Source organism: Myotis nattereri (genome assembly GCF_964212035.1).
Source record: "Myotis nattereri genome assembly, chromosome: X".
In the NCBI taxonomy this organism is placed as follows: Eukaryota; Metazoa; Chordata; class Mammalia; order Chiroptera; family Vespertilionidae; genus Myotis; species Myotis nattereri.
Genome location: NC_138078.1, coordinates 136,115,566 through 136,141,434, shown reverse-complemented (window position 1 = coordinate 136,141,434; position 25,869 = coordinate 136,115,566). Strand labels below are relative to the sequence as shown.

At 38.8% G+C, this 25,869-nt stretch overlaps 1 protein-coding gene across 2 annotated transcripts in view; it reads right to left on the bottom strand.

Annotated features, from left to right (window-relative positions):
• The window catches only part of AFF2 (ALF transcription elongation factor 2), a 626,368-nt gene that overhangs the window by 39,591 nt on the left and 560,908 nt on the right, over positions 1 to 25,869 (bottom strand). For both annotated transcript variants that reach the window (XM_081081418.1, XM_081081419.1), the window contains 3 exons: positions 9,081 to 9,240; positions 6,562 to 7,569; positions 4,647 to 4,768 (listed from right to left, as the gene is read on the bottom strand). In XM_081081418.1, the coding sequence (XP_080937544.1) occupies positions 4,647 to 4,768; positions 6,562 to 7,569; positions 9,081 to 9,240 (1,290 nt within the window). The remainder of the gene's footprint in view (positions 1 to 4,646; positions 4,769 to 6,561; positions 7,570 to 9,080; positions 9,241 to 25,869) is intronic.

Below are 25,869 nucleotides of genomic sequence, written 5' to 3'. Positions count from 1 at the left end.
TTGTCAAGAATTTTATGGAAACCGCCGATAAATTTAATGAATCCCTCAAGGAGTATAGTGAGACCATGGAGGACATGAAAAAGGACCAACTAGAAATTAAGCATACACTGACTGAAATAAAGAATAATTTACAGAGATCCAACAGCAGACAAGAAGATCCCAAGAATCAAGTCAAAGATTTGAAATACAAAGAAACAAAAAATACCCAACCGAAAAAGAAAAAAGAAAAGAGATTCAAAAAATATGAAGATAGTGTAAGGAACCTCTGGGACAACTTCAAGCGTACCAACATCAGAATTATAGGGGTACCAGAAGGAGAGAGAGGGCAAGATATTGAAAACCTTTTTGAAGAAATAATGACACAAAACTTCCCCCACCTGGTGAAAGAAATGGACTTACAAGTCCAGGAAGCGCAGAGAACCCCAAACAAAAGGAATCCAAAGAGGACCACACCAAGACACATCATAATTAAAATGCCAAGAGGAAAAGATAAAGAGAGAATCTTAAAAGCAGCAAGAGAAAGACAGTCAGTTACCTACAAGGGAGTACCCATCCGACTGTCAGCTGATTTCTCAACAGAAACCATGCAGGCCAGAAGAGAGTGGCAAGAAATATTCAAAGAGATGAATAGCAAGAACCTGCAACCAAGATTACTTTATCCAGCAAAGCTATCATTCAGAATGGAAGGTCAGATAAAGAGCTTCACGGATAAGAAAAAGCTAAAGGAGTTCATCACCACCAAACCAGCATTATATGAAATGCTGAAAGGTATTCTTTAAGAAGAGGAAGAAGAAAAAGGAACTCTTACCATTTGCCACAGCATCGATGAAACTGGAGAGCGGATAAATACCACAAGATCTCACTTATTTGTGGAATATAATGAACAACATAAACTGATGAACAAGGACTGATCCAGAGACGGAGAGGCTTTGATTGGACTGTCGGGCCTTGGAGGGAAGGTAGGGGAGGGTGGGGGCAAGGGGGAAAGATCAACCAAAGACTTATATGCAAGCATATAGGCCTAACCAATGGACACGGACAACGGGGGGGGGCGGGTGAGGGGATGAGCGGGGGGGGGGGGGTAGAGGGTACACATATGTAATATCTTAATCAATAAAAAAAAAGAAAATAGCATATTTAAAATGTTCTGTCCCAAAGCTAAATCATAACAAGCCCCTCAGCTTAAGTTCTTACATTGAAGTACTGATGTACGGTAACAAATTCCATTTGAAAAATATTTTGTCATACTGCCACAAGACACCTGCAGTCCTAGAAGTACTCCTGTACATTCAAACTTATTTATCTGCCTATTCAATGGTCACTATTAAATATACTGTGACTTTAAATGAAATAGAACAACTAAAACCTTATGCTAGCTGCTTAGCATGGTAATTGGGTCATGGATTTTCATTTTAGTTACTCTCTTAGACCAGTAAATGTAGATTATTTGAATTTTAATCTTTTCTTAGACAACTAATATTGCACTGTGCAGCCATTTACTTTTCATGATTATTGACTACAATTTTCAATAGCAAATTAAGTCAACAAGGATTTATGTTTTCCTCTTGGTCAATTTCAGTCAGTGACTAGAAATAGATTTACAAAATCTCAAAGCCACAAATCAAAGATGAATGAGCATTCAAATGGTTTGGTTTTCTAAAATGATAGAAGTCAATGCAGTCTTCTTGTTCCACTTTCTCTGTGTTGCCCCAAATTGCCAATTGTAGTAATATTTATCATCTTATCCATCTTTTGTTTCACAATGAGGCCCTATATCCATTCTTGCTTTGAGGCAATTTTTTTTAAAATTTAACTGTTTTGACATTAATGTAATTGGTTAAAATTAATTAAAATATTTACTAATAGCCTGGCTGGTGTTGCTCAGTGGTTGAGCATTGACCCATATACCAGGAGGTCACCAGTCTGATTCCTGGTCAGGGCACATGCCCAGTTTGTGGGCTTGATCCCCAGAAGGGTATGTATAGGAGACAGCCAATTGATGTTGATGATTCTCTCTCATTGATATTTCTATTTCTCTCTCCCTCTCCATTCCTCTCTCTCTAAAATAAATAAGAACATATTAAAAACAATATTTTCCCATAGATTTTTAAAGTTTCATTGATATATAGAACAATTGTAAGTTGTGATGACTGATTAAAATAATGATGACTATGAGGAATAAAATTTGTGTTCATGAGGAAGCCCCACAAATATCAGCCTACATAAATATAATCATTACCGAGGCATCAGACTTTTGGGAATTTATGTAGAAAGATATTAAGTATTGGCATCTGTCAAAGGTTTTAAGCTATGGCATCTTTAGGAGGTGAATGGTTCATTAGCCATTGGCTACTACAGTCATACTGGGCCTTACAATCTGCCATTGTACACAGTATGTTAAATACTGCACAGTACATTCTGTGCAGTGGGCACTATCACCTGGCCACCTTTCCATCTGTTTGGTAGTAACCTAGAATCATGGAACCTTTAATAACTTTACTAGTAAAAAATACCCAGGGAGCATTTTCTAGAGAATACTCAGTCACCATTATAGCTTCCTAATACAAGAACAATTTTAGCTACTTTCTGCACCTGTTTTAGTAAGCTAGAATTGGACAGAAGACAAGAGAAGTGTATTCCCACTCCCAATTTAATGTCTCATAGGCCTTGCTGATGGTTCAGGTTCCAAAGAATTGGGGAGGAACTCAGCAGGGCTCTTCTGTTGAATGAAAGGGAACTCTAGCTATCGTTGTCTGATGTGGTATTCTTTGCTAGGTTTAGAATATTAATTTAGAAAAGTGAATGTGGCCTGATATAAATTTTTAAGGATTTAGTTTGAAGGGTCAACAAAGCACAAAGGAGCAGACAAAGCTTGAGGAGAGGTTCCCAGGAGAAGATTTCTGAGAGGCCAGTCAATGCTTCATACACCCTCAACTTGAGATTTTTTTCAGACTTGAATTTTTTTGGATGAGCATAAGAACCTGACTCAGACCCTCCTAAATGAAAAATGTGACTAGGTAAACACTACTTTCCTAGCTACAACCAAAGCAGAAATACCATAATGATCCTGATTAAAAACAATTTTATGAGAACATTAAAATTATTAGACATTTCCTTAATATGTGATCATCTCTCTTCCATGAAATGGAAAGAGTGACAGGTCATTGGGTTGCTTAAGGAGACTAGCAATGGAGATTGATGGTGTGGCAATTCCCCACTGTCCCCTGCCTTTTCTTTTTGCCTTTGAGTGGCCTGAACTGGTCAAAGCCTGGGAACTGCTATTGTAGTCATTCCTCCTTGGAAAGGAAGAAGGTCCTAGGATGACCATGTTTGACCACTGGAGAAGAAGCATGTTTTCCCCATATGCCTGGCCCACCCTGGTGTGGACAGCATCAGCTTGTTCTACTGTAGGAGTTTCTAGTTATGAGAACTCCAAGCATATTAAAAGATGTTTCAGATCAAAGTTATAGCAGAGAATAGAGACACTTCACAAAGAGCTTTGGATCTTCAGGGAGGGGGCAGCCCAGGGCCCAAATCACCTTATTATATTGAGTGAATCTAATGGCAATTGTTCTTTTCCTACTTTTATCTCAGATCAATAAGGATCCAAACAAGTGGAAACCTAGAATTTCTTTCTGACATCTTATTTGTGGCAGATTGATACCATATCACTGATGTTAAACAATAATCTGTGAAATCAATTGTTAGCAGCAGTTAGCCAGATTGCCTCCCTGCTCTGGGCTGCTAATAGGCTCAAAAACTGGTCTTTGATGGAAGTAATCACTAATGTTGAATGAATTTATGGCAATAATTATCCAGATGGAATAGTTCCAGTAACTGACATGATTGTTAGTTAAATGATATTTATAAGACAGAAGAACACAGTCACAGTGCTTGGTAGAAACAGAGAGGGCAGGAATTCTCTAGGGAAGGCTGGGCTATTTGAGTGAGGAAAAAATAAGGAGAACCTCCTTACTGACTCTGGCACCTTCCACAAAAAGGCATAAAGGTAAAGAGGTGCCAGCTGACTGGAATTAACCTATTGATTCCTAGCTGGCTTTCCCCAATACAGAACTGCCTAGGGGAGGGTTATTCCCAGATAGCTTATCTCTCTGGCCTTTCAGACATGTCATTCTCCTGACCTCTGAGGAGTTCGAGATATAGCTACTCTAAAGTTTCATATTAAGGTTAAATAATGATACCACAGAAGAAGCAGCAGCTGGGTCATTTTGTCAAGCCCAAGGGGTTGCTTTCCAGGGAAATTGTTTAATCACCATTAGAACTAGATGTGCGAGAGTCAGTTATATGGTTCAAGCAATAGGTGTTTTTTGATACTGAACATTTTTAATTCATTTACTTCCTTTTTCCCTTCACTTAGTGCTAAAAGTTCACGTTGGCCAATTTTGGTAATCAATGTAAGCTAGAGTAAAGAAATGTTGTTAAAAAGTTCATGGTGTCACCCTAAAGCTGGCAGTCTGTATTCCACCCGCTTAGCCTAATCTTGTTAAATCAGGAACAGCTGTCAAGACTGGACTTAGAAACTCTTGTATTTTATGTAACCTGGGACAACCCCCCCGCCCTCCCAAAAAAAGGTTTTTTTTAAGTCTGAACAATTGAAGTATCATACAAACACAGGGAAAACTCACTCTTTAGTGTAAGAAGGCTTGTGGGGTGGGGCTGGTGAGATGCAAGGGGGTAGCAGGCAGATAGTGGTGGCATCATCCAGGCGTTGCTTCTTCTCAGGGATTTTTTCTGCAACTTCTGTTGGCTTTAACAGGAAAAAAATGCACAGTTTAAAATAAATAGCACATGTAGACTTTTAAAAACAATGAGCAAAGTAGACAGTTTGTTTCTCTTTTACCTTCTAGGTTAGATAGGGAAGTTAAATATGCACCTTTGATCAGACCAAAAAGCAATTAGCCTTGCTCCTAACAAAACTCCTAACAAAACTTCGAACTTTTAAATTGATTTTTAGAAAGGAAGGGAGGGAGGGAGGGAGGGAGGGAGGGAGGGAGAAAAGTAGGGAAGGAGGAAAGGGGAGGGAGAGAGAGAGAGAGAGAGAGAGAGAGAGAGAGAGAGAGAGAGAGAGAGAGAAAGAACAGTTGTCTCTGAACACACCCCCACCAGGGATCAAATCCTCCACCTTCTAATGTATGAGATGACACTCCAACAAACAACTTTATCACATCAGCCAGGGCCAAAAGTTGAAATGGGAGACACTTGAGCTGTGATGTGAACCTCTGATTAGAGATTGAAATCTCATACCAAAAGTAAAGAGAATCTATACTTTTCAGATACCTCTCCCATTAATAAATGAGCAATTTAGGAATTAACATTGAAACTCTGACATGACATAAATGATGTCCAAGCAACAAAGATTGTGAATAACATATAAAGGGCACTAGTATAATCAACAACATTCAATGAAATTAACTATGTACAAGGCACTCCTTGGACTTTTACATGTGGTTGTTGTGAAGCTATACTTTTATCCCTGGTTGTAGTGTTGTCCTCACTAAGAGTGGGGACACAGTAATAGGATAAGGACCACTGACTTTGGTTACTATTTTGGAATAGCCTCAGATAAGTTGGTGCACAGATCAAAGATAATACCTTCTATTTTTTAATCATTAATGCTAAATGAAAACTTAAGTCATAATTTTCAGCAGTATGGCTTGGCCCTAGATAGTACTTTTCCCTAATGAAGAATCGAAGCCATTTCTGATCATTCTTAAGTCTCTTCTGGGAAGGGACAGAAGAAATGAGGAAAGAATTAGAAACCTTCTCTCTAGCTACTGTTGCAGCCATTAAACATATTACCCAAATCACACAAGATGATGTTACTTTAAAAAACTACCATGTCTGGAGCTATAACAGAATGAATCTATTACATATAAACTCACTTCCCTAGATGTATTTGACATCAGAGGCCATTGTGCATTTCAACTTCTGATTATAATTTTTAGCCCTAGAATTCAGCCTTACCCATATGCAGGAGATATTTTTACAAGTCAAGCCAACCACACAAGTTAGAGGATCCTTTGAGCTTGGCAGAACATATGTCTACTAGGAGTCAAAATAATCAAAGTGTAATCAAAGTTGGTTGTGGGGGTGCTGATGCTTGTTAAGATAAATTAACAGGCCCAGAGGATGCCTTTTGAACTTAGGAACACTTGGGTTCCCTCATGCTGCTAGAGTGGAGGACTGTAGAGTAATGACCCATGAGTCCATGAAAGCAGGAGCTGCTTAAGTATCCTACTCCAGGGATTGACAGCCTGGGGCAGAAGACTCTCTTCATATTCTTATTTCCTACATGTAACATATTTGATCCCTCCTGTTACATATTGTATATTCTTGATATTGGCTTCCCAACCCTGATAATTTCTAACACTTTCTCCCTGGTCATGTCAAATATGGTATTTCACATGGAAAGCACCATTGCTTTCACCAAAGACTGCAATCCATTGCCATTGACATCCTTAAAAATAATACTCAAGATCAAGTTAGTCAAAGAACGGCCATTGTTCATGATCACTTGACAGATCACATTAAAAAGCTTACCTTGTGCTTCCTCTTGCCCTTAAGGGTGGGTTTTTCCACAGCTGCAGCAGCAATCTGACGTCTGGGTTTTGAGGAAGCCTCTTTGTAGTCTGGCTTGGCTGATGCTCCTTGGAGTGAGTTGTGGCCAGGTACTCTAGATAGTAAGTCAAGGTCAATCTTTACCCAGAGATTTTTTGGATTTTCCTGCTCTCTTAGAGGAGATAGAAGCCCAGTTTGCATTATAGGGATGGGTGAAAAAGCTGGCTCCTCATTATTGATGGATAAATTGTTATAACTGCTGCTGCTGACTAGCGTGCTGAGGGTCTTACTAGCACCACAGGTTTCCTTGGATTTGGCAAAGTTGCCCCCAGGAGCAGTGCAAGGAGGCAGGACTTTGATCTGCAGGGTTTCTTCCTGATCTGTGTTGGAATCAGATGTAGACGAATCTGTTTCAATGAATTCCCGGGACTTTGGCACGATTTTCCCAGGCCCTCTATATTTCTTCTTCTCTGAAGCCAATGGGATGTGAGACCTTGGTTCTTTCCTGGGGATTGGTTTGTGGGCAGTGGCTTTGTTGCGGCTTCTTGGTGGGTCAGGAAGCTCCACACTTCCTTTTTCTTTGGGAGTGCTGCTGGTAATATTTGGTTTGGGCCAGGTCAACTCGTCAATGCCAGTGTTCTTCTCAACCTTTTTGGGCTGTTTTTTCCCAATTGTCCTTTGAGAAACTGTCTCAATAGTTTCTGACAACTTATGCTTCAAAGCCTTTGTTTCTAGAGTTTTCTGGGTGGATCGTGGACGGGCTTTTTCCCTGATGAGACTGAGGAGAGGCCTCTCTTTGGGTTCAGCCAGGATCTGGTTGGGAGTTGTTTTAACTTTGACCTGGACTTCCATTGGTTGGATGATTGGAGGAGGCACAGAAATCGTCTCCATGGGTGTCTCATTTTGGCCACAAATAAATGATTTGTTTTGGGACGTCACTTTGTTAAGCCACTTATCCAACTGCCACTTGTTGGTTGAGGGCGGCTCGGGCTACAGATTGAGAAACAGCAGCAATAATGAATTTCTCATCTGGGAAAGATTCAGAATGACCCTAAGTCCACTGACTTCTGGTAAAAGCTTTGGATGTTAAGTGGCCATTCACACATTTACAAGCACACACACAGAATCCACATTAATCAAATTACCTAGAGAGCCAAATACATCACAAATCAGCCCCAATCTTCTAATTTAAACTAATTTCCACTCTTCTGAAAATATTCTCCACTCTCACCAGGAACCAGAAAGGAAAGACTTATTCACAGAGAGGGTTGTTTTTTTTTCAGGAGTGTGTAGGGAGTCCTGGGGTAGAGGGGAAACCTTTTCCCCAAATCCTTTGGTGAGACTCATTACTTAACCTATTACCAGGAGGCAGAGGTAATGATCTCTGGTCCTGAAAAGAAATGTAAGCATGCCTCAAGTGTAATTCAAAAGAAAGGCTTTCTATCTGCCAAAGTGTCAATGCCTCCTATATGATGCTGTAATTCATTATAAAAAGAATAGGAGTTTGGTATTTTTATTGAAGGCTGAACATATTTGACTTCTGAAAAACCACTGCACTTCCTTGGTGTATGGGGACATGTATGCCAACATTAGTGCCCACTGTTAAGCCATGAAAATGATGCATATAATTCAGATGTTTGATTCCTAACTCTGAACTCTGCCTGTTTAGATAAAAGAGCCAACATTTTTATTAGAATTGCTCTTCTTTTGAAAGATGATGTTCCAGCACTGTGAGAAGCTCTTGACTTGCATTTACTTATTTCATCCTAATAACAACTCTATGAGGTCCTTGCTATTATTATTCCCATTTTACATATGAAACAATCAAGTCCTGGGAGCTTAAGAAATAACTTTCCCAATATCTCACATATAAAGCGATGGTAGAGTCAGGTCTGAAACAAGGATCTATGTGTTAATAGAACTGCTGCCCTAATGTCAGAGCTATGCTGCCAACAGTGGGAACCAATAAGATTTCTTGGACCCTTAACCTATTACCCTGTGCAGGTTGGAATCACAGCTACTAAAGTGTTTTTTAATTCTGTCACCCTCTGGTACCATAAGCATGAGCTGATATCTTTCAAAAGAAGATCACTTCTTGTGTTTTAATTGCCAAGTGGCAATTCATTGAATCAACCCAGAGTAAGGCATGGTGTTCCCAGAGCCAGAAATGGGTCTTGACTGGCCTCACTGGTTCTCTAGAAAGAGAAGTTGTTAGCCCAGTTATTACTGTTACAGTTTACATGTGTGGAAGCTTGAATGTTCAAAGTAACTGAGTCATACAAGTCAGTCACCCAGCCAGCATCTGCCTATTAGGAACTGTGTGAATATATGTTTTAGAGGGGAACATGCTATCAAATACCTGAATACTTTTATGAAGTATTTATTGTGCTAAAATAATTACTGTGCTGAAAGTGTGAGTGCATGGCTGGGTATTTAGGGCACTGACTCAGTGACAGTCAAGACAGGCAAATCATGGTTGGGGCACTTGCCACTTCACCCACCTCTGGAGTTGCCACAGGAGGCACCTCATTGGATTCGCTGTCCGTGGTGCTGCTTTCAGTGTCTGAATCTGACTCTGAGCTGCTCTCTGAGTCACTGGAGCTGCCGGATCCCCCACTGGCTTGCACTGCAGGAGGGGGCTGAGGCTTGGCCAAGGGTGAGCTGAAAGAAAAATGACATCATTCATTTCCCTTTTCATTCTCAAACCACCATAAAGAGACCAGCTCAGCATTAGGACCTCTGATCTGTGAGATACAGGCAAAGTGGAGCATTAAGTCCCATTTCACAGATGGGCAATATGAGGCTCAGTAAGGGGCCCATGGTCAAAGATTTTATTAGAACTATGTCTGTGTGTGTGTGTCCAAGTTCCTTGGGTTCCATAACACTGCTTTCTCTCTCCAAAAAAATCTTGTGTCCCTCACTCCACATGAAAACTTAAAGCCAATGTTGCATGGAGGTAGATACAAATGCACAGCTTTAGATTCCTTTTTTGTGTGTGTCCTAATACTTTTATTTATTATTTATTTTTAATTATTTGTGTTGTTGAAAGTATTACAGATGCCTTCTCTCTCCCCCCCATTGACCCCCTCCTCCCTCTCCCACCCCCTCGATCCCATTTTTTTCCAGTTAAGATAATTTTCATTTTCTGTTACTATTTTTTTCTTCAGAAACCCATAGGTTGTCAAGGGGCTCTGATTTTAGCTATACACACAGTATAGTCTTCTCATCAAGAAGGGGTGAGTTCAATCTTCATTTTAATGAGAGGAAACAAGTCCAGGGAGGGGGAGGGGATTGTCTCTGCCTCATAGCTAGTTAGGAAAGTGGGACTAGAATCATAGACTTCAAGTTCCCTCAAAGGGAAGAGGCTGTGTAAAGCATATTTACTGCTGGGTGTCCAATACCTATCACTCAGCATCATGGTGACCATACTTGACTATATGAATAAGGGAATGAGAGGATGCACTTCTTGGCCTCCTCCACCATAATATTTTGTAAACTCTTTGTAAATCTCTTACCAGGAGGGATGATCATAAAGGACCAACCATTTCTAATGATTGATTTTACATTTGTAAAGCTAAGCAAAACATTTGAAAGTTGATACCATTTGCTACTTTGCCTCTATTGGCAATCAGTACTCTTCCTAAGTAGTCATTTTCTCTTTGTATCCCATAAAAAATCAACCTCAGCTCCCTCTTGGCATGCTGGGGTATGCCATCTCCTTTTTGTCCTTTTGTTTATTATCTCTTTGGACCAAGTTTTGCTCTGCTTTCACTCAGAAATGGGGATCTAAAGTTGGGGGAAGGTTCTCATCTCCCTCTGTCTCATCAGCCCAATCTCCTTTTTGTTAATCATGGTGAAAGGTGGTTTAAAAACCTTTCAATATAATACCATAAGATATTCTGGAAGCCATGTGCTGAAACTGGGATTACTTTGCCTGAAGAAGACTGTAGAGCTAGTAGGAGAGTGGTTCGTATGATGATAGTCTTAAAACAAACAAACAAACAAAAAACTAAAGGTCTGACCTGTAGGAAATGGTGTGAGTTTATTCTGAGGGCTTTCAAAGGTAAAACTAGGGTGAATATTTATAGATCTAGACAGGAAGGTTTCTCTTCAACATCAGGAAGGAGTTCTAAAAATCTACAGCTGGCCAGTTAGCTTTGTACCCTTAGGCGACTGAATAGCTAGAAGTAAAGAATGTGGTAGAGGGATTCCTATTGTGGTACAAAGTGGATTGGATTAACTTTAAGGTGTATTAAAACACAAAGATTATGATTTTTATGAAACTAAAATCTATAGGAGATATTTAGGGAGACTGTTTATGAACCTTAGAGAAAAAGTGTGAGGAGACATCAGCTCCTTAAGGCATGTTTGAAATGACCTTCTCATGGCAACACTTTACTAATGACAGTGCTCATGTATGATTAAAAGCTACATTTCTATAGGGATATTTTATAAATCAGACTTTTCACTAATTCAGATTAACAGCCTCCAGAAAGCCAAACATCTACATTAGTGCTGTCTGACTCTAATCCTATTTTAACTGTAATATCCTTTCTCAGGAAATAAACAGTGTTGATGAATTGACCATTCTTCTCAATCAAACTGGGTGGCCATCAAAAAGGAAAGGTTCCAAAATGGGTAATGACTTTCTATCTGGAAATAGGTATGGGAAGGCTTTGACAAGCAAGTTCACAGGGTATTGATCTTGGCAACATATTTCACAAGGCTCAAAACTTTCCAAAGACATGTAGCATGAGATGTTTAATGGGGGAGTTCTGTATTAAACCTTTGTCTTTAGTTGAGACTTGTATACATTTCATCGACATGATTCTTTTCCAGTTTTATAGGGATCAAATGTCTGTATATCAGATAATTTGAAATGCTTCCATATATGATTTCCTCATTAAGGTATAAATGGGGCAAAAGAATCAACATTTATACCTGATCTTACCTCTCTTTCTCCTTTTCCTCTCTGAACTCTGGGTTCACAAATCCAGAACAATATATTTCCCTTACCACACAATGCCACTGGAGGCAGACACACTGAACCCTGAACCTATTCCAGCCAGGGATGGGAGGAATCATTTTTATCTGAGTCAGTAGTTTTGAAATATACCCCATTTACTCCCCAAAACCCATTTAGCTCAATTGTGCAATAGAAAGTGTACACATAAGAGATCAACCGAAGGACTTGTATGCATGCATATAAGCATAACCAATGGACATAAGACACTGGGGGGTAGGGGAGGATAGGGGACTGTCAAGGGCGGGGGGGGGGGAAGGACACATATGTAATACCCTTTGTAATACTTTAAGCAATAAAAAAAGAAAGTGTACACATAATAAAGATAAAAGCAGAGTTACTCTGGTAGAAACAAAGGATGGGGAAGAAAGAAGGGAGAGGGCTTCTTTCTGAGCCACTGAGCCAAACCAGTCAGGGCAGATTATCTTATTTTGAATGTTGCCTTGGATACTGTATTGTGTGACCTGAGGCTGAGCAGTTAACATAGGGTTTCAGTTTCCTCATCTGCAAAACAGAGCAAAACAGTAGCTTGTCCTCCTCCCCCAGATGGCCCTCAAGTACAATTTGAAAGTAAAATACCTCATATCCCAATATTATTACCAGCAACTCAGAATCAAGTATGCTTTGTGTTAAGGCACTGATGCTATTGATAAGTGGATAGTTTATCACGGCATGGCTTCATGAGATAATCTTTGTCTAATGTGGGTATACTGAGTATTTTTCCTGCTGTTTGAAATAGAATCTGCTCAGTTTATTTGCAGAGTGATAAGGAGATGCACATCTATCCATTCATATTCATTTTCATGGGAAAGTTATCATACATGACATTCTTTAAAGCCCTGACTGACTAAAGAGATCTGTGGTTGGCAAAATAATAACTCCTTCAAAGATGTCCACATCCTAATCCCTGAAACCTGTAAATACGGTACCTCAAGTGGCAAAAGGTATTTTGCAGATACGAATAAATACAGGATCTTGAGATGTGCAGATGATCTAGATAATCTGGGAGATCCCAATGTCATCACAGGGTCTCTGGGAGCCAGAGCTTACTGTACGGTAGGCACTATTACTGCCACTGCAATGGGCTGAAAGTCGACCATTTGGAGCTTTCTTAATAACTGCAAATGACTGGTTCCTCACATTTTCCCATCACCGGCAGTTACTGCCTATTTCTCCTAATTTATCTGACACTTACTTCCTTTCTGAGGTGATAACACTGATTTTGGCAATGGCTTTTCATAATTACATTTGACTTGCAATCAGTCATGACTTGGTTACCTTTTTTTGTGGACTGACCAGACCCAGGGCATTGTCTACAGTGGGAAGAGCATGGGATTAAAGTCAGATTATCTCATTTTGTTTTGTTTGTTTTAAACATATTTTTTATTATGGTTTTTTTTTTTTTTTTTACAAAAATGAAGTGGGGGGGAGAGAGAGAGAGAGAGAGAGAGGGAGAGAGAGAGAGAGAAACATCAATGATGAGAGAATAATTGATTGGCTGCCTCCTGCATGCCCCCTACTGAGGATCAAGCCTGCAACCAAGGTACATGTCCTTGACTGGAATCGAACCCAGGACCCTTTAATCTGCAGGCTGATGTTCTATCCACCGAGCCAAACCAGTCAGGGCAGATTACCTCATTTTGAATGTTGCCTTGGATACTGTATTGTGTGACCTGAGGGTGAGCAGTTAACATAGGGTTTCAGTTTCCTCATCTAAAAACAGAGCTAATATATCACATAGACTTATAAGAGGATTGAGTGAGAGAATTTAGGTGAGAGAACCTTATTAATAGTGCTTGTTAAATTTCAGTAAACATACAAATCACCTGGAGATCTTATTAACATGAAGATTCTAATTATGCACTGAAGTTCTGCATTTCTAACACATTGGCCAGTGATGTAGATACTCCTCATTGGTGGACCTCACTGAGAGTAGCAAGGCTAAAACCTACATGGACTATTCAGATATCAGCTGTTGGGAATAAAATAATTTAGTAAATTTTAAACTAAAGGTTAGAACACAGTTTTGAGATAAACTGAAGATTTTATTTTTCCATAATCATTCTGCCCTCCTTTGGCAAGAGAAAGTTAACTGCCTATGTCATATTTAATCTAACTTTGTCAAGCGTAAACTTTCTTTAGGCAATTATTTCTGAAGAGGTTCTAATATGATTTCTTCTTACAATTTGCAACTTTCCTCAGATGACTTGCCTGCACCAGGAATTAACCACATACATGATTCTTTCCTCTGAATGTGTGCTATGTATGGATCACTGCGAGAATTAAAAATGGCTTGCCACTGTCCTAGCCAAAAATTGGAGTGGCATTAGATTGCATAAATAGCCATGGCTAGGACCAAGAGCATATTTCATAATGGAAATACTAGTCTTAGCTATGATATATAGAGCATGATCTGTGTGCCAAAAACAAGGTTCTGCACTTCCACTGCATTTTGTCTTTTAATCCTCACACAGTAGTGTGAGTTATACTCTTACAACCATTGTACAGCTGAGAGTACTGAGACTTAGTACCAAACAATATTAAGTTGAAAACAGTTTTAACAATACTATGGGACAAACTTCAATGTTCCGTTTCAAATAAATGAAACAAAAAAAGCAACAAGGCATCTGGATTCAGCCTCACCACAGTATGAGGTGTGATGGCCCTGTAGAGGATGCTGGCATGTTCCCAGTAAGGTTGGTCAATGCTGGCTAATGGCTCATTGTATCTTGAGAGAAACACACTTTGCATTTGGGAGAATAAACTGATAATTTAGATTTTTCTGTAAATAATTAAAAGCCACATTGACTTTTCTGCAATTAGTCAGAGCTATTTTGATCAAATAGCTAAACAGGTAAAAAAAAAATCATATACAGCCTAGTATATTTATCTCTTTTGCCTTTAAAGACCATTTTTAAAGGGGAGCAAGAGAGGGAATAAAGGCAAGCAAGTGGGTGTGAATGCTGATTCTCTTAAACCCTCATCTCCATCAAAGCAGAGAATGAATGCTTGGCAGGTCACATTCATAAGGAACTGAGAGAGGGCCAAAGGCCAGAAATCTAATATAGGGACAAAGCCTTCCAAAAAAGAATTACAACAGTCACAAATCTTAGGTGGAGCAGGGTATGTACTTCATCTGCGTGACTTAAACCTGAAAGCTACTTCCATGCAGGAATCTCCCCACTGTGTTTATAGAATGGGTCTGGAGATAGATGGTGCCCAACTACCTATCAGGAGAGCCTGGGCAGTTGACAGGCTGAATTACCTGGAAGAGTACGAAGCAGTATGGAGATAGGCTCAGAGCAGCTCCCCACAAGCTTCTGCATTTTTCCTTGCTTGGTTTCTTCTTTCTGTTTCTCATAAGGCTTAGAGTTACCTCTTAATTTGGGAAGTGGGTATTCCTCTTTCAACCTCTCCATAGACTACATTTTTTTCTTTCAAGGCTCTCAAAGCCAGTCTCCGTATCAGTACTGTTTGCTACCCATTCATGTCTGATTTGTTTTCTGATATATTACAGACACTTCATTAAGAGTTAAGCTACTGGTTAGGGGTATAGTTGGGTGGAGGGGTTGATGGGAAAGTAAAAATAACAACAACAAAAAAGAGTTAAGCTTCCAAGGCCAGACACTTTACATACCACATACATACTCTGTAAAATGCCTGGTGCACTGAAGACACCTAAAGTGAAGCCATAAAGAAGTTTTCTCTATAGATCTCTGGGAGAACTGTCTACTGTCTATGTCCCTATGGTCTACCCCAATGAAATATCATCATCACTGGGTCAACAAAACCAAAATACTTTTTAAGTGCAGAGCACTTGATAATGTTTCAGTATTTTCACTCTTATGACCTCATGTGATTGCTACAAGAACACTGGTGATAGTGGGGTGGGGTTGGGAATCAGATGGAATAGGTATCCTACCCACTTTACACATGAAGCTCCGATATCTTTTAACTAAAGTTTTGTGACTAGGTTCCGAAGGGGGTGGGTGGTGGGTGGGAGGTTTCACCAGGCTATTGTGACTGTTTCTTAAACACCACAGCTTGAGGAAAGGAAAAGAATCAGTTATCTACTACAATATCCATCCTTGTAATCATATCAAAAGGCAACAGGAACACAGAATTAATGCCAAATGCTTTCTTCAAGTGACATAATGAGGTAGCTTGCAAGAATTTGCAACCATTCATGCTAGGAAAACCTTGTTGCATTTGACTTATTCAAATGACAAATCTCACTGAGGCTAGAGAAAAAAATTCACAGTTGACAGCTAATAACTCCACATTTATTAATAGTTTGTGATGATTAAATAGAGAAAAAGTAAATGTTCTTTATGTTTCACATCATTGTAGTTTGTTAAATTGTATTTTTTTCAAATACATAATAAACATGGTACAAACATGGTACTAAATTAAAAATATGCAGAAAGAGATACAATGAAAATGTATCTTCTTACTCTGTACTGTCATTTTACCCAATTTTCTAAAGTTTTCCAGTTACCAGTTCCTTATATTTCTTTCAATGATTTTGCACACATTTATGAATAATGATTTGTGTGATTTTAAAATAAAGGTTTTTAATTATAAAAGCAATACCATAAAAATTTTCCTGTATGTGGAATGGTAAGGCATTCAATGAATGACATTGAAAGTCACAAACACAATTTCTAAAATAAAACTCATGCAGTTTCCTTACTGAATGTGTCTTCATAATCATGTCTGAAATATATTGTAAATACAAGCATTAAAATACCTAAGTGAATGGCAAAAAATGCAACTTGCAAAATTGCCGTGTCTGACCATAACACACAAAAAAAGAGGAAATAACATAACACGTAACCATGAGGAGCAGAAACTGCTCGGTCTTTCAGGGTGGGAGCAGGCTGCAGGTTCCTAATCAGGAAACAGTTGCTGATGGTCTTCCATGAAATTTCTTAAAGATGTGGTCAACATGTGCCCCCAACAATCACTGTCCAGCCTACTCCCCATTGCAAATCAGGTGTTTTTTCCTTATTTTCCTTGACCTCACTCCCTGGTGTACTAAAAGCTTTGACTTCTTTTGTAGTTGGTCCCAGTGAACATATACAACATGAGACCTCTTGGCTTCAGAATTTACAATGAAATCCTTACAGATAAATATACTCTTTTCTACAAGATTTTTAGAGATCTTACTGTGAAGTTGTATTTTCTTTAAATACAATTTTAAAAATGCCTTACCTTAGTGCCAGGTTTTTATTTCCTTCTATTCCCAACACACCCACCACTTTTGTCTCCTCCCTGCTCCAACATTGCCTCCATGAATTTCCTTATATTGTTTTTCTGCTTAGAATAACACATTTTTCCCTCTCTTCTGCTTGCTTATATCTTTATCTTTTAAGCTCAAATTCAAATAACATGAGGTCTTCTTTAGTGAGTTCAATTCTCACAGATACCGCCCTTTTCTTTCTTTTCACTAATTGCATCATAGTTTATCACTTGCTTATTCTTTTTTTAATATATATATTTTATTGATTTTTTACAGAGAGGAAGGGAGAGGGATAGAGAGTTAGAAACATCGATGAGAGAGAAACATTGATCAGCTGCCTCCTGCACACCCCCTACTGGGGATGTGACCACAACCAAGGTACATGCCCTTGACCAGAATTGAACCTGGGACCTCTCAGTCCGCAGGTTCATGCTCTATCTGCTGAGTCAAACCGGTTAAAGCATCGCTTGCTTATTCTTGAATTATTTCATTGTACTAACCTTTTGCCTGCTCACTAAATTGTACATTCCTTGATGATAGAGGCCAGATTGTACAGTTATTTTGTGTATCCTAGGGTGACTAGTATAACTTGTACTAGTCCTCTGCCGGCCTTCTTGTGGTGGCCATCTTGTGGCCACATGGGGCGGCCATCTTTGACCACATGGGGATGGCCATTTTGTGTGTTGGAGTGAGGGTCAGTTTGCATAATGGTCATGATTAATCAGCATATCTGGTCATGGCTGTGAGGGCATCATGACCAATTTACATATTATCCTTTTATTAGCATAGATGGCTTGATAATTAATAGAAAATCATCACAAACAAGGTCAGTTGGTAAAGAAAAATACTTAACTATGAAATATTAATGTATTGCTGACTCTAAGCAGAAGATAACACTTAGGCCAGCCTACCCAACACCAAAACATCCTGAATCGTAAGTTAATTTGATGAAAATAATCAAGCAAATAGGTTACCTGATAAATTTATAACCTTTCAACTGATTGTACAGATGCCAACCTTTCACAATGTCTGACTCTTTCTTTAGATTCGATTCCTTTGACAAAATACAACTTCTTTGGATGAACATTTTCAATGTAATCAATATTTATAGCAATAGTCATTGATAAGTCACAATACATATACATACATGAACATAAAAAATAAATGGTGTGGCTCTTACTAAAAATGAGTGCTACATACACACAGACTTTCATATTTTTAATTAAAATGATGATTCCATTATTCTAATTTGTGTGAAATGTGAGCCACTCTCATCATATAATTTTGATACATGAACCAGACCATTCTACAATGTGCCTAATATTAACTCCCTTTTTAGTTGATGATTTTTCTAGTTGCATAATTAATTTCCTCATGGAAGTAAAAATATTCAATCAATTTGGGATTAAATATGAGGTTGAAGGACTTTCAGAAAAGACAGAACTAAATCTCCTAGCCCACATGCATTCTAATTATGACACCCTCACATTAAGAACAAAAAGGTGTTCCCCTCCCATGATAAATGGGCCTGAAAATCCTCCCCAGCGTTTACTATAAATCACAAAAGACCATTAATAAACAGGCAAGAAAAATGACAGTTCCTACAAGAATTCTTTGCCTAAGACTATCAATGTCATATTTAAAACTGACATCTTAAATCTTTTATACAGAAGCCCTTTGAGGGGAAAAAAAAAAAAAAACCCAGCTGTTTTAAACAGAATTTTCTGTGTCTGTTATTTTGAATGACAGTAAAGGAAATACTGGATCTTTAATCTCATCATACTATCTGACTGAAAACCTTGCCCTCTAGCTAACAGTCTCCCTCCTCATCAATGCTAAAATAAGGTCAAGTGCAAATGAGAGAAGAGGATACCACACTTTCTTTATATTTGGGGAGCTCATTTGATCTTGCACCCCACTTGCTTTTGATGTCAAGAGGAAAAGTCTGATCATGGCCAGCAGTAAAAAATAGCTAAGTACAGGCTTCCTTATTCAACATTGACTATTGTATATGGCATGGCAGGGCTTACACTTGAATCTGGATCAATAGTAACAAGAATGACAATCCCATATTACAAATGAACACAGTTACTTAAAAGTTGACCTAGAAAGAAATGGAAACAAACTTAGGCATTTCTCTAAGAACTAGCGAGGTGTGTGATATTGACAATTAAGGTCAGAGTGTTTTGTTTTTGTTACTAATAGAAATTTTCATGTGGAGGAATTTCTCAAGCAGAGAATTAGAAAAATTCAGTTTTCCAAGGAAGGCAGGATTTAGAATAAAAATGATTTTAAAACATATAACTAAAAACACCTTCTGAGGTTAAGCAAATTACATTGGCAGTCATCAGAAAAAACTGGTAATTTACATGTCCTGAAAGTTATGCCAATAGAAGTCACAATTATATGGAATTGTTATTAAGTGAGCCCAAACAAATGTACATCTTAGGGATTAGAGTGAAGACAAGGTATTTACAACTTGGCCATGAGGGACGGTGTTAAATGTCTGAAACAAGAAAAATATGTTCACTTGTAAACCACGAGATGTATATTTACCAGTAGTAAGATATATGTTTTCTAGCTTGATGATACCAATATCTCAAATTCCATTGCAGTTTTCAGAAGCATAAATTATTCTAGCTTCATAATGATAATACCCAGGTACAGTACTCTTACAGTTAGAAACTTGGGCAAAAATAATGATGGATAAATATTTTCCAGAAAGATTATATAATAAAAAGCCTCCTTGGAATATAATTATATTTCTTTTTTTAAAAAATATATTTTATTGATTTTTTACAGAGAGGAAGGGAGAGAGATAGAGAGTCAGAAACATTGATGAGAGAGAAACATCGATCAGCCACCTCCTGCACATCTCCCACTGGAGATGTGCCCGCAACCCAGGCACATGCCCTTGACCGGAATCGAACCTGGGACCTTTCAGTCTGCAGGCCGACGCTCTATCCACTGAGCCAAACCGGCTTGGGCGGAATATAATTATATTTCAATGTATATTTCAGACAACTATGCTTAAATTCAAGGTGTTTGAATAAGAGACAATGTGTGCATACCCGTTTTTGAGTGTGTATGCCTATACCCATGTATACATGTGATTGTGCATGTGTGCATGTGAATGAGTGTTTGTGAGTGTATATTTGTCTATTGGCTAAAATCCAGGATGACTATTACCAAGAGAAGTGAATTAATTTCAGCATTATTTAAAGTGGCTGGCTAAGAGATAAAACAATATTGGGAGGAGTATCCTTCAATGACATGCATGATATTAAGAATGATGTTACTACTCTGGCCAGTGTGGGTCAGTTGGTTGAGCATCATCCCATGCACCAAAAAGTCATTGGTTTCATTCCTGGTCAGGGCATATGCAAAAGTTTCAGGTTTGGTTCCCAGTTGAGATGTTTCTCACATAGATTTTCTCTCTCTTTCTCTCCCTCTCCCTTCCTCTCTATCAAATCAATAAAAACATATTTTAAAAAAAGAATAATATTGCTATTAACTGGCTAAGGACAGATGCTGACTTCTGTAGTACATGTTGGGCATTAGTCATTTAATAAAGAATTATTGTTTCTGACCAATGTTTATATTAACCCCCATTTGGATTCTAGCCATATTTCAATAGCATACACAAATGTATATTCATATGTAGAAGAGTCAAACTTTATTCAGGTTCTCATATACACAAAAGTTAGTTTTAAAAACAATAATATCTATAATAATAAAAGGGTAATGTGCTAATTAGACTGGACATTTTTCCAGATGACCTTTTGGATGTCCTTCCAGATGTAGTTGGGAACAAAGGGAAGCCTGGGTCACAGGTGCTTGCCTGTGGCCAGAGAAAAGCCAGCCTGGGTCCTGGGTGCCTGCAGGTGGCTGGAGGGAAGCCAGCCCAGGTCCCAGGTGCCAGAAGGAAGCCAGTCCTGGCAGCTGGGGAAAGAAAGGCCTACTCTTGCTTGAATTTCATGCATCGGGCCTCTAGTGTAAATATAAAAAGTCTGAAAGAACTTAAATGGTGGTTATTTTCTATCTTTTGGACATGACTCATTAAATATCCACAAGAAATGTGAACTCTTTCAGTGTGTCATAAAATTTGTGAAAATCAGTAGATGAGTGGATAAAAAAGCTGTGGTACATATGCATGATGGAATACTATGCAGCTATAAAAAAGAAGAATCTCTTACCCTTTGAGACAACATGAAAGGATGTGGACAGTATTAAGCTAAGTGAAATAAGCCAGTCAGAGAAAGATAAGTATTGCATGATTTCACTTATACGTGGAGTCTAGTGAATAAATTAACTGAGTAACAAATAGATCCAGAGACATGGAAGCAAGGAACAGACTGATGAATCTCAGAGGGAAGGGGGGTCAGGAAGAGATTAACCAATGAACTTGTATTCATACTAAAGGCCCAGTGCACGAATTCATGCACCATTGGGGTCCCTCGGTCGGTCTGGCCTGTGGGATTGGGCCGAAACCAGCTCTCTGACATCCCCCAAGGGGTCCCGGATTGTGATAGGGCACAGACCAGGCCAAGGTTCCCCACTGGTGCACAATTGGGGCTGGGGAGGAATGAGAGAGGTTGGCCAGTTGGGGAGGGACTGTGGGAGGGCCCCAGGGCATATCTGACTTGTCTCGCTCAGTTCTGATCGGCTGGAGTCCAGCAGCAAACTAACCTACCAGTCAGAGTGTCTGCCCTCTGGTGGTCAGTGCACATCATAGCGACTGGTCGACTGGTCTACTGTCTGCCCCCTGGTGGTCAGTGCACATCATAGCAAGCAGTTGAGCAGCCTTAGCATATCATTAGCATATTACACTTTGATTGAATGGCCGACCACACGACTGGACACTTATCATATTAAGCTTTTATTATATAGGATATGCATAACACATGGACACAGACAATAGTACAGTGAAGGCCCGGGGGTAGGGGGTGGGAGCAGGGTGGAGGGGATCAATGGGATGAAAAGAGAGGATATCTGTAATACTTTCAATATTAAAGATAAATTTTTAAAAACCTTGTGAAAACTTATAGGCTTCCAATATATGGAAACAACCTATATGTTTGTCAATGGATGAATGAAAAAATGTGAGATATATATATATATATATATATATATATATATATATATATATATAATGCCTTTAAAAAGAAGAAAATCCTGTCATTTGCAACAACATGGATGAGTCTAGAAGACTTTATGTTAAGTGAAATAAGCCAGATGCAAAGAAAAATAGTGTGTTCTAACCTATATGTGCATTCTTAAAAAAGAAAAAATTCAACTCATAGGAGCAGAGAGTAGAGTGGTGGTTGCCAGGGGCTGGGGGTTGGGATGAAGGGGAAATACTGGACAAAGGGTACACATTTTCAGTTATAAGATGAATAACTTCAGAAGATCTAATGCACAGCATGGTAACCATAGTTAGAAATGATGTATTGTTACTTGGAATTTGCTAAGAGTAGATCTCAAGGGAAAAAGTAAAGTAGCTGTGTGAGATGATGAGTGTGTTAATTAGCTTGATTGTAGTAATCATTTCACAATGAATATGTATATAAAAACATCAAAATGTATACCTTAAATATATACAATTCTTGTCAATCATACCTCGATAAAGCTAGAAAAGAAACTGCTAGGCTTCCAGTTGGTGGCAGGACAATGATAAATTCCTGGTGTTGGAGCTATGGTTTATAAGACTTGGCCTACTCTTCAAGTAGTAGATAATCTAATTAGTAGATAATCTAATACATATCTAGCATGGCTGATCTCAGATATTTGCATTATTTTTTTATTTTGTCAAGAAAAATAACAAGGCAACAGTAAATTATTTCAAGTTGTAGGAATGGTTTTTAGCCTCCATCATTGTGAATGGAATGATATGAATTCAGTAGTGCAGATTGTTGAACTGCAGCTCTGTGACATTAGAAAACCTTAGTTGTACTGAGTAGGGAGGAGGTTTGAAAAAGTGATCGCTTTGTTCTAATAACTTTATGCTAAAATAAAGTTATATCATAATCAGTTTTGCAGTAGAAATCCTTGTAGCAATTGCAGAGTGGAGATGTTTTGCATGAAAAGAGAACATTACTCTTTCTGTAATTATGATCACTATATTAAAGCAATAAAGAAAGTGTGCTAATTTAAAAGAAAAAGAAAGAGAGAGAGAGAGAGAGAGAGAGAGAGAGAGAGAGAGAACAAAAGAAAGAAAGAAAGAAAGAAAGAAAGAAAGAAAGAAAGAAAGAAAGAAAGAAAGAGAAAGATAACAAAGCATATAATTACTTTTCTTCCCTTTCCCTCCTCCCTCTTCCTCCTCTATCTCATTCTGGTATCTTTCATGTAAAAGTCTCATTATTCAACATAATACTGTCTGTTTTAATGGTCCTTTATTTCTGATTATATTATAAAATGACAAGAAAGTCCATTTTTAGAAATGTTTCTAGTCTGTGTCTCATGTGCTTATAACAGGTTAATGCTATGAAACATAACAATACAAATCAAATATTTAAAATATTTTAGTATCAATATTTAAAATAGTTGTTAGTTAACCCCATTCTAGAAAGAAGAGAAAGAAAGAACCTGACCTCCTGAAATCTGCATGCTAGTAATGTTGTTATAGAAGGGCAAAAAGGGCATGGCATCAACTGAAACATAAAGAGATTTTAATCATTTCTTCCTTTGCTATGTTCTTTCTTTAGCAATTATATGTTTGGGAGCCCATCCTGTGTTAATGTGTTTCCAAATTGTACACATATCTGCAAGAAACCAAAGCAACTTTGGCTCTGTGATTTTACTTTCCTTTAATATGATGGTTTATATACTGTCATTTATTCATTTATTGGCCTGATGGCTTTTATGAGTTGTGATTCAACATAAGATTTTTTCTAGTATCATGTTTTATAAAGATATGGAGAATGTAATATAAGTCTGATATAATTATGGTTATATTCCACACAAGACAATACTGTAAATAAGAAGAGAGTCTAAAAAGCTGCTTAGCAAAATGATCTTACTATACAAGGCAGTGTGAAAATGTAAGAGGGATCTATAATGACAATGAAGATTAGCCATTTGCTCTCTAACCTTATTTACAGAAGCAATCAGAGGTATTCAGGTTGAGTTAATGACCCTGTCTCCAATTAATTCAATTGTCTACAAACAACACTAGTGCAGTGGCTGCCTCAAAGTCTGCCACACAGGCTCAGAGGAAATACATAAGACTCCATTAAAAGTGACAATAATAATGCATTTATTACTGAAACACTATTGTATTATAAATAAATTCCTCATGTTAAATTATGATCCACACTTTAACAGAAATTCAATTACTGAAATAATAAAAAAGATGGTGTATTTTCCAAGTGTGTGGACTATAATTTGGCTGCTTAGTTACCAGCGGTTGGCTGTTTTGCAATTTTTTCTTCATAGACTATTTCTTTTGAATAAATGCCAGACTTTTTCATACAAATTTTATGAGCAAGTTGCAAAATGAAATTTTGAGCTTTTGAATCCAATTATGAAAGACATAACTAAATCTATTATTTAAAAATTTCTAGTAAGCCCTTTCTGCTGTTGTTCAGAACTGTCTGGTAATTGAGGTAAGCACAGGTGCTACTCATTATGGACCATTGTGCACCATCTGAATTCTGGGAAGTGTAGAATTCAGATGGTTTAAACTCTGTTTGTGTGAATAACAAACAGGCCTGATTCTGCACTTGTTTGTACAAGCTTGTACATAGCTCATTTGGGACTTCGAAGACACCTGCTTACCCTTTTGAATCCAAAACAGTATCATTTATGTTCTGGCTATCCTTTCAATGATAATTTTGAAAAAGCAACACATTTTCTGCTCTTCTTTCATGCCCACCATATCCTCTACCATGTAATAACTTCAATACATCCTTTTCTTTGGTTATAGGAAAATTAGTTGAGTCAACCTGTGGCAATTATCCATGACAAGAGAAGATACAGAGCTGAAAGACACAAACAGAGAGAAAAGAAGAACCAGTTCCTCCTACAGAAAGATTTCTTAAAGCAACTGTTTAAGATGGACTGGGATATGGCTTATTCATGTTTAGGACTAGATTTGTTTCTTTATTTTCCTTTCTTTTATCCATTTTTTTCTGGGTTCTCACATTTGTCTTTCTAATGTCTATCTTCCTTGTCTTTGCTTCTCCCCCCCCCAATTTTATTGAGATATAATTGGTATAAAGCATTGTGTGAGTTTAAGGTGTACAACATGATGATCTGATATATTTATCATATATAATAAAAGCCTAATATGCAAATCAACCAAATGGCAGAATGACCGGTCAGCAGGGGACAGGGCTGGTGAGCAGGCAGTGCCTGGCCAGCCAAGGCAGGTGCCAGTGGGCAGAGGGAGGGGATGGCGATCAGGGGGGACAGCGGTGACCGGTGGCAGTGGAGGGGCGATCCGGATGTGGGCCAGCTGCTCACTGGCCGGCACCATCCCCTGATTGACCTGCCGGTCGCCTCTTGTAGAGGGAGGCCACCGGCAGTGGCAGAGGGGTCATGGGGGCAGGGCCAGAGCTGCCCCCTGGTGGTCAGTGTGCTCCCATAAGGGGAGAGCAGATCAACCACAAGGCGGGCTGAGGGCTGGTGAGCACAGCGGTGTTGGTGGGAGCCTCTCCCACCTCTGCTTCAGGGCTAAGGATTTCCAACTGATGGCTCCCAGACTGTGAGAGAGTGCAGGCAGGGCTGAGAGACCCCCCCCCCCCAACCCTGAGTGCATGAATTTTTGTGCACCGGGACTCTAGTCCTATATAATAAAAGGCTAATATGCAAATCGACCAAACAGCAGTACGACTGATCACTATGATGCACACTGACCACCAGGGGGCAGACTCAATGCAGGAGCTGCTCCTGGTGGTCAGTGCGTTCCCACAGAGGGAGCACTGCTCAGCCAGAAGCTGGGTTCACAGCTGGTGAGTGCAGCAGCAGTGGCAGTAGCCTCTCCCGTCTCCACGGCAGCACTAAGGATATCTGACTGCTGGCTTAG